Below are 9,380 nucleotides of genomic sequence, written 5' to 3'. Positions count from 1 at the left end.
CAGGCCCAGAAAAGCAGCAAAACCAGACAAGCGATGCCATGGCTGACGTCTGGACCAGTTCATTGACTATGACCCCTGCCCTGGTACCGACCAATCGGCAGAAACCACAACCCTGAAAGGACACACCTGAAAAGCTGAGGACTATTTTATTGGGATCCTCCCCAGAGACCTCCAGATACATGCTCTCCCCTCCTCCTCTTCTTTGCCTCAGGTGTTACCTTTAACTTCCTCTTTCCCAAGCTCCAAGGGCCCTTCTTTTGCCTCTGTAACTTCTTTCCTAAGCCCACACACAGCTGGTTCACTTTTCCTACCTCTGTGACTTTTTTTTTCCAGATCTTCAAACCTGTCTACACTCTCCAAACTAGAATTATTATTCTCCTGCAAAAACCTGTTTTTGTTGATGTGGTTGTAATGGAATCTAATCCTTAAACATAGCTCATAACCCAGCAGAGTATTTCTTTTACTCAAAACTACAGATTACCCCAATCTTCATGATTGCTGAGAACAATATTTCTACATGTCATGAATATCTTTTATGTGCTGTATATAAACTATTTACCACTATATAAACAGAAATTTTCTTGTCTCTGCAAATTAATTCACAATATCTTGGTACATTTCCCATCAAGTGCATTTTGAGTTTCACATCCTCAAAGGTTAAAAATATTCACACACACACCACACACACACACCACACACACACACCACACACACACACCACACACACACACACACACACACACACACACACACACACACACAAATATTCACACAGGAAAAGGAAAAAGAATTATATAACTTGGATCCTTTCTCTGTTCTTTTAAACCCTGCAAAATGACGAAATAGATTCCAAAAGCTGTTCACCAGAGAATATGGCTTGGGTCCACTTGCTCTTGTTGCAGGCCTGGATAACAGAAAGTTGAGAGAAAAGTTAAAATTATTATTAAAACAGTGTCCCCAAACTTTAAAAAATCTAGCAGACCTTTTGAAAAGTATAGATAAAATACATAGTTTGAAATGATAGAAAACCAATTATGTTAAGAAGCCTTTAATTTTTAAACAAGAATGTGAATCAAATAAAAGAGAAAAATTGTCACAATTAAATGATTAGAAATTTAGCAAAATAGCTAAAATTTAAAAAAAAACACTTTATCACCTAATAGAGTGAATAATTCTTAGGTTATTAAGTCAAGAGATGTATAAATTCAAATTAGAATGAGTATTGTATCAAATTTCAATAGTCAATTTCACAGATTATGATTCTCATTAGTTATTTGCTGAAAAGCAAGTTCCTCCCCTCACTGTTATTGGTCTGTTTTAAAATAGTCCTCTTTGCCCTAGCTGGTTTGGCTCAGTGGCTAGAGCATCAGCCTGCAGACTGAAGGGTCCCAGGTTTGATTCCTGTCAAGGGCACATGCCTGGGTTGTGGGCTCGATCCCCAGTAGGGGGCGTGCAGGAGGCAGCCCATCAATGAGTTCCTCTCATCATTGATGATACTATCTCTCTCTCCCTCTTCCTTCCTCTCTGAAATCAATAAAAATATATTTTAAAAAATAAAATAATCCTCTAAAAAATCTTATATGAATAACTCAAAATTCAGGAGAATGTGTGGGTATGTTAATAATTTGAAACAATAAAAATAATGCTAATTTTGGGTGAACTATTAATACTACAAATTAGGGTGACAATACTTCATTTTCTGACAAGAAGAACCCAAAATATAGTTTTGACCACAAGCTCCACTGATCAACCAAAAGCAAAGTCTAGTAATTAATACCTTCATTTTCCCCCTCAAGTATATGAAAAAAATTAAGATGAGGGCCAGAACTTTTAATATTTGCTAATTCTACACACATTTTATCTTTTAAAAATATATATACAGCCCTGGCCGGTTTGGCTGAGTGGATAGAGCATCAGCCTGTGGACTGAAGGGTCCCAGTTTCAATTCTGGTCAAGGGCACATGCCTGGGTCGCAGGCTTGATCCCCACTAGGGGGTATGGAGGAGGCAAGCAGATCCATGATTCTCTCTCATCGATGATGTTTCTCTCTCCCTCTCCCTTCCTCTCTCTGAAATCAATAAAAATGTTTTTTATTGATTTCAGAGAGAGGAAGGGAGAGGGAGAGAGAAACATCAATGATGAGAAAGAATAATTGATCAACCTCATACTTCATGCCCCCTACTGGGGATCGAGCCTGCAACCTGGGCATGTGTCCTGACCGGGAATCGAACTATAACCTCCTGGTTCATAGATTGACGTTCAACCACTGAATCATGCCGGCTGGGCTCTACACATATTAAAGTTTAGAATAAGTTTTCAGAAATTCAGCTAAGATTATTAAAATAAGTTAAGGCTCACCTAACAAATTGTAATTAATTTTTGGTGAAGGTGGTGAAAGGTAGGTGATGAGTTCTGTCTTCCCCTGAGATAATTACATTGCTACATGGGACTAGAACCTGTAATCTACCTAGTTTTAAATATATTTTTGAAACCTAGTGTGGCCCTAGCCTGTTTTGCTCAGTGGATAGAGCATCAGCCTGCAGAAGAAAGGGTCCTGGGTTCGAATCTGGTCAAGGGCACTTACCTGGGTTGTAGGCTCCTCCCTGGCCCGGGCCCTGATCAGGGCTCCTGCAGGAGGCAACCAATGGATGTATTTCTCTCACATCAATGTTTCTCTCTGTCTTTCCCTCTCTCTTCCACTCTCCCTAAAAATTAATGGAAAAATATCCTCAGGTGAGGATTGAAAAACAAACAAACAACCAAAAAAAGAACAAAAGAAACCTATATATATATATATTTTTTAAAAAAGTACAAATACAGAGATAAACACACTGTAGAGAATCTAAGTATGTCTTAGTAACTGAATGCCATTTTTAAAGCAGTATCTTGGGATTTCTAACTTTTCTTAAAGACCCTAGAATGGGTGGCAACTAGAAAAATATCAAAATCTGATTAACAACAGAAAGGATTCTATGAGTTCAGTCTACCACCAATTAGCCTCCAAGTTATCTTGTTAGAATTCATTCCAGCCTCTGACTGTTATGAGCAAGTTATCGTAGGCCAATTGTTCCCTATTGTAAAACCAGGGACCTATATTTATCTTGTTCAAAACAGTTGTAAAACCTATGGGACAGATATAGCAAACAATTTATACCTTTTTTTTTTTTTTAAATCCTTGGAAGGGTGGGTAAATGGCAGATTAAAAACCGGTTTTTAGCAATTACCTTGAGTTCAAGCTCAAACAAACATGGAGAAACATGGATAGTACCGAAGCTACAGGCTCTGATGAACTTGAAGTGAGTGTTTTTACTTCTTTTAAAAGCTTGCCGAGGCCATGAGAAGTCCAGATCTCAGTCATCATTTGTCAAAAATATCCAATCTGTCCCCTAATTTGTTCTGAGCATATTCTAAATTTAACTGTCTAGTTTGCAAGACTTTACCCCAGATGCAAGTGCAAAAACTCCAAGATCTTCTTCCAAGACTCAATCTGAGCAACAGCATGAGCTTTGAGCTGCCCACCTCCTAAAACAGGAACCCCCAATACCGGGTCCAGGGCTGCAGAGAAAAAGGGGCTGTAAGGGGGATCTATTCTGTGGCCAGCATTAGGGTAGCTTAAAAGAGTGAAATTCGTCTTCCCATGCTCTGCGAGGTGATTCACAGCTATGTCAGCATACACAGAGCTCTTCCAATGCCTGTCATCCTCTCCAACGATAAAAAGGAAATGGGCACTGGCTTTTTCGAGGGGGATACGGCTTTCCCGATAGGCTGGATCCAAGGGGTCCTCCAGCGCTTCTTTAATATCATATGCCCTTGAATTGGTAGCAGAGATTTTGTCCAGGTTAAAAGGCAGTCCCGGCAGGATCAGTCCACCACATGTAAGGGAAGTAGCTGTGTTAGAGATGCAGCCATTGATGCTCACAACTGCAGCTATATTTGGGAGAAAGCTAGCCATGGAAAGGGCCAACTCTGCCCCTTTCCCAGAACCAATCACTCCAATGTTAGGACCTTTGACCTGAAGATTCAAGAAAAAGACAAAGAAGGAGAGAGAAAAAGAAAGCATGATTGGTATTTGTTACAGATATCTTCCAACCCACTAGCACCACTTTCTATATTCACTCTCTCCTAGCGCTAATGACTTTATTTTAAATACATTTCTCTCTGGCATCCCACTCACCTTTGGATGACTTTGCACAAATTTAGCTGCCTCTTCAAAGTAATCTAAATTTAAGTCCTTCATAATTGGAGGTAGATCTTCATAGCCAAAAAATGGCAAAGCCAGAGCAGCAAAACCTCGACAAGCCAGGAGACTCGCTCGAGATTCATTTAATCCTCCGTCTCCAAACATATCAATCAAACCAGGAAAAGGACCATCTCCTATAAACCAGGAAACAGGATTAATCTTGAATTAAGTGACAGAATATTTATTTTTTATTTTTTTTTAAATATATTTTATTGACTTTTTTTTACAGAGAGAAATGGAGAGGGATAGAGAGTTAGAAACATCGACGAGAGAGAAACATCGATCAGCTGCCTCCTGCACTCTCTACTGGAGATGTGCCCGCAACCCAGGTATATGCCCTTGACCAGGGTCTTAAACACTAGATTTATTTATTTAAAAAATTATTTTTATTGATTTCAGAGAGGAAGGCAGAAGGACAGAGAGATAGAAACATCAGTGATGAGGGAAAATCATTGATCAGCTGTCTCCTGCACCCCCCAACCCCCACTGGGGACCGAGCCTGCAACCCGTGCATGTGCCCTTAGGCCAGAATTGAACCCGGGACCCAGTGGTCCACAGGCTGACGCTCTATCCACTGAGACAAACCAGCTAGGACTCCATTGATTTTTAGAGAGAGTGGAAGGAAGAGGAAAACAGAGAAAAACCGATGTGAGAGGGACACACATTGATTGGTTGGCTCCTGCATGCCCCCAACCAGGGCCAGGAGCCTGCAACCCAGGTACGTGCCTTTGACTGGAATTGAGCCCGGGACCCTTCAGTCTGGAGGCCAATGCTCTATCCACTGAGCCAAACCAGCTAGAGCTTTATTGGCTATTTTTTAAAAGCTGCCCCCCCCTCCCCCCCCGCATACACACATTCTTAGGCCTGGCAGGCATGGCTCAGTGGTTGAGCATGGACCTATGAACCAGGAGGTCAAGGTTCAATTCCCCAGTGAGGGATGTGCAGGAGGCAGCTAATCAATGATTCTCTCTCATCATTGATGTTTCTATCTCTCTCTCCCTCTCTCCCTTCCTCTCTGAAATCAATAAAAATATATTTTAAAAAAAGATTCTTAGTTGTCCCTAAGAATCCTGAGGGTGAGAGTAGGGGTTATGCTAAACTGAGTTAAAAAAAAAAATTAAAAACCTTAATATTTCACTCATTGTTTCACTTAGCCTGTATTTATGGAGAAGGTCATAGTTTGGAGCTCAAAGAGTTTTACTGCACCCTGATTTTACCATCACCTAGCTGTGTGATTTGGTTAAAATACTTTAGGCCTCAGTTTCCTCATGTATAATATAAAGTTGTTCTTTGATGTATGAAATGAGCAATGAAACAGTTTTCTCATTATGGTGAAGGTCTCCCAGGCATTAGAGAATGTCAGATAACAACAAAAAATGTTATCTTTGGCCCTGGCTGGGTAGCTCAGTTGGTTAGATTATCCTCCCAACAGGCCAAGGTTTCAGGTTGGATCCCCAGTCAGGGCATATATTAGAATCAACCAATGAATGCATAAATTAAGTGGAACAACAAATAGATGTTTCTCTCTCCCTTTCTCTCTCTCAAATAAATAAATTTAAAAAGAAAAGTCATCTTTACTCTACCATGAAGCCAGTATAAAAGAGTGAACGATATAATGGGACTTCAATCTGGCCTGTGTGGCTCAGTGTCTGAATGTCCACCTATGAACCAGGTGGTCAAGGTTCGATTCCATGTCAGGGCACATGCCCAGGTTGAGGGCTCCATCCCCAGTACGAGGCGTGCAGGAGGCAGCCGATCCAAGATTCTCTCTCATCATTGATGTTCCATTTCTCTCTCCCTCTCCCTTCTTCTCTAAAATCAATAAAAATATATTATATATATTATATATGTCATTATATATACATATATTATATATGTCATATTATATATACATTATATATATATATATATACATATATATATGAATTTCAGTCACTTTGGGGCTTGAGCAAGACACCAATGAAAGACAGATATGTATCACTATTCTCGTCATTTTTTCCAAGATATGATAATGGCGAAGGTTAAATGAACACAAAGCTCTGCCTACTAGAGATAGGCAAACCAGCATTTAATGCTAGAAACTATACAGCCATCACGCTTAACACAGCAAAATCAGAAGGTATATGCTCCCAAGGAATAGTGTCTGCAGCACTAGGAATTTGGAGGGTGGGCAGATAAATTCACATTGAAATCCCAGCCACCAATTAGAGAAATGATTATCGACACAAAGAAATGATGACGCTCGCTTTGTTTTCAGAGGACAAATCAGCTAGCAAAGCAGTCAGCTTTGGTAAGTGCATGCCCTAAAGCCCCTGCAAGGCCCTCGTGGGGAAAGGCGTGCTCACGCACCTGGGGGCAGCAGGAAGCTGCCCTGCACGCGGCCCGTTTGCAGCCGAACGCGGGACAGCTCGGGGCTGGAGAACCAGCGCTGCACCCGGGCCGAGGCCAGCGCCGGGCCCAGCGGCCCCTCCGGCTGCTGCGGCGCGCGGTGGACAGTCACCTCCACTTTGAGCGGGTTTTTCAACACGCCCCTGGGCATCCGGCCGAGGCAGGGGCCCCCGGAGCCCGCCGGCGTGAGGCTCCACAGGAGCCCCATGGGCTCCACGCCCTCGAAGTCGCCGCCCAGAGCCGGATCCCTGGCCAGGTCCAGCCCCCCGCGGGCGTCAGCCTCGAAGTGGGCCAGCGAGTGGAAGAGGCGGCCTCGGTGGCTGGCGGCCGAGGCCCTCAGCGTCACCCGCTCCCCAGGGCGCAAGCCTTCCGCTTTGATGTCCAGGAGCTCGTCGGCCAGACCAGCCTTGGGCGTGACGACCAGGGTCGCGGCCTTTTGCGAGGAACGGGACGGTGTGGACAGGCCCCTCCGGAGCTGGCGGGGCGCCCCAGGGGTTCGGAGCGCGGCCCCAGCCGCCCGCCACATGGCGCCAGGGTCTTCGCGGGTTTGACCCGGGCCAGAGAGGGGACTGGTACCTGCCAGACGGAGGGTCCGGGCTCCGGGACGCAGCCCAGCTGGGCAGGCTATGGCCCGAGGGGGCGGGGCGGGGCCGGAAGGGGCGGGGCGGGACCAAAGTGGGCGGGGCCAAAGTGGGCGGGGCGGTCAAGAGGACGTGGGCTGGTCCCTGGGGCGCCCTCAGAGAAGGACTGCAGAAAGGGGCGACCTCTGCAGGCCCTGGGTCCGTGGTGCTTTGGGAAAGTCTATGGTAGACCGCCTGAAAGAGGCACAAGTTCATTTCGAACCTACCCCTCCACCGAACCAGAGTGACAGAAATGCCGCCAGTTACCTTCTCTCCGACCCCTCACTGGCCACCAGGTGACACTGTTCCCTAAACCTAAAGGAGGCAACGTGTGCTGGGCTCAAAGGTTGAGCATGGACCTTTGGACCAAGGGCTTGCCAGCTCGATTCCCAGACAGGGTACATGCTGGGGTTGCGGGCTCCATCCCCACTGGGGGGCATGCAAGAGGCAGCTGACTGGTGTTTCTCTCCATCCCTCTCCCTTCCTCTCTCTGAAATCAATAAAAATATATTTTTAAAAATCAGCATTGGCTCGCATTGCTCAGTGTTTAGAGCGTCGGCCCTCGCACTGAAGAGTCGTGGGTTTGATTCCTGGTCAAGGGCACATACCTGGGTTGCAGGTTTGATCTCTGGCCCAGATCCAGGCGCGTGTGGTAGGCAACCAATCAATGTGCCTCTCTCACATCGAAGTTTCTCTCTCTCCTCTCTCTCCCCTCCCAACCTCCTTTCCACTCTCAATGGAAAAAAAATATCCTCAGATGAGGCCTAAAAATAATAATAATAAAATAAAAATCAGCAGAGATATCTTGGCTATCAGGACACCCCCTAAGGAACAAGGGATCCCAGCACTACATCAGAATCCCCAGCAAAGTCTTCCAGAGCTGGGAAGACAAGTCCCCAGAACTTCTGACTGTAAAAACCAGTGGGGATTGTGGCTAGGACAGAGGGCTCTGGAGTTCCAGGCATTCTTTTTCTTTTTTAGAATGAATATATTTTTACTGATTTTGAAATATGGTAGCAATCATCTCAGGTAGAAACTATAGTTTAACTTTAACCCTGCTGTTTGGCTTCTGTACTTATTTGCTTTGTTTAACAATAGAAAAGTTATTTTGATTTTCTGAATTATATAAATCATCCCATTTGATTGAATACCCTATTGATTGTAATGTGAATATCCCATTGGTTGTGGTCATACTGGTCTTAGAAAGCACATTTTCCTTTACCTGGGAAGGACAGCACAATTATCCCAACGTCAGAGGGCTCCAGTTAACGTGTCCCTGTTGACTCAGTGTTCCAGAGACTCAAAACGATAATTTAGATAACATGCTGCTTTGCTTCTGTAAACTGCTCTTTTGCAAACCAGGTTCCTCATTCCAAACCCTGGGATGTAATCAATACCTTTGTGATTTTTGCCTACATAAATCTGGTATTGCGGCCATCTTATCACTATGAGATCTGGGAGAGTGAAATGCCCCCTCATAGTCCTGGATTTGCAATAAATGTGACTCTTTAATTCAACTTCTTGAGGCGTCCTTGTGTGATTCGTGGGGTACATTACAACAATTTCAGAGAGAGAGAGATAGAAGCATTAATGATGAGAATTACTGATTGGCTTTCTCCTGCACGCCCCCCTCACTGGGGACCCAGCCTGCAACTAGGGCATGTGCCCTGATGGGGAATTGGGAATTGAATCATGACCTTTTGGTTCATAGGTCTGACACTCAACCACTGAGCCACTCAGGCTGGGCCCAGGAGTTCCTCTTAAAGGGCTGGCACATGGACCTACTTGGACTCCCTCCCTCTGAGGTCCAATGCTGGGGCAGCAGCTCAAAAGAGCCAGGGACATCCTGGGAAGAATGGAATTGTCTGGCTTCAAGGCAAAGGCTGAAGGGCAGCCTTCTCCCAGACAGAGGCCATTATTCTTTGCTGAGCCCTCCCCACAGAGCCGGCAGGCAAGCCATATCTGAGACTCTATCAACTTGGCTTACCCTGATAGCCCCATCCTGATGATTTCCTGAGACCCTGTCCAATACCATTGGCTTTTCTTTTCTTTTAATCCTTAATTTCTTTATTGGTTAAGATATTACAAGGATGTGCCTCAGCCCGCCCCCCCCATTAACCCCCAACCTCCCC

The 9,380-nt window shown here is 44.6% G+C and overlaps 1 protein-coding gene across 2 annotated transcripts in view; it reads right to left on the bottom strand.

Annotated features, from left to right (window-relative positions):
• Positions 1 to 715: 715 nt before the first annotated feature.
• ACOT6 (acyl-CoA thioesterase 6) overlaps positions 716 to 9,380 on the bottom strand; it is a 15,840-nt gene continuing 7,175 nt past the window's right edge. Inside the window, exons 1-4 of one of the 2 annotated variants that reach the window (XR_001350001.2) lie at positions 6,590 to 7,261; positions 4,175 to 4,374; positions 3,225 to 4,012; positions 716 to 904 (exon numbers count right to left, since the gene is read on the bottom strand). Coding sequence is in view for 1 of the 2 variants with exons in the window: in XM_023761361.1 (XP_023617129.1) it covers positions 4,351 to 4,374 (24 nt within the window). In the remaining variant the exon portion in view is untranslated. Of the gene's footprint in view, positions 905 to 3,224; positions 4,013 to 4,174; positions 4,375 to 6,589; positions 7,262 to 9,380 lie in introns of those variants that run through there. The other variant, XM_023761361.1, reaches the window with a different exon arrangement.

The sequence above is a fragment of the Myotis lucifugus genome, unplaced genomic scaffold, assembly GCF_000147115.1.
Source record: "Myotis lucifugus unplaced genomic scaffold, Myoluc2.0 scaffold_207, whole genome shotgun sequence".
NCBI classification, from domain to species: Eukaryota; Metazoa; Chordata; class Mammalia; order Chiroptera; family Vespertilionidae; genus Myotis; species Myotis lucifugus.
The sequence above is the reverse complement of the archived record's forward strand: the minus strand, read 5'-3'. Positions and strand labels throughout refer to the sequence as shown.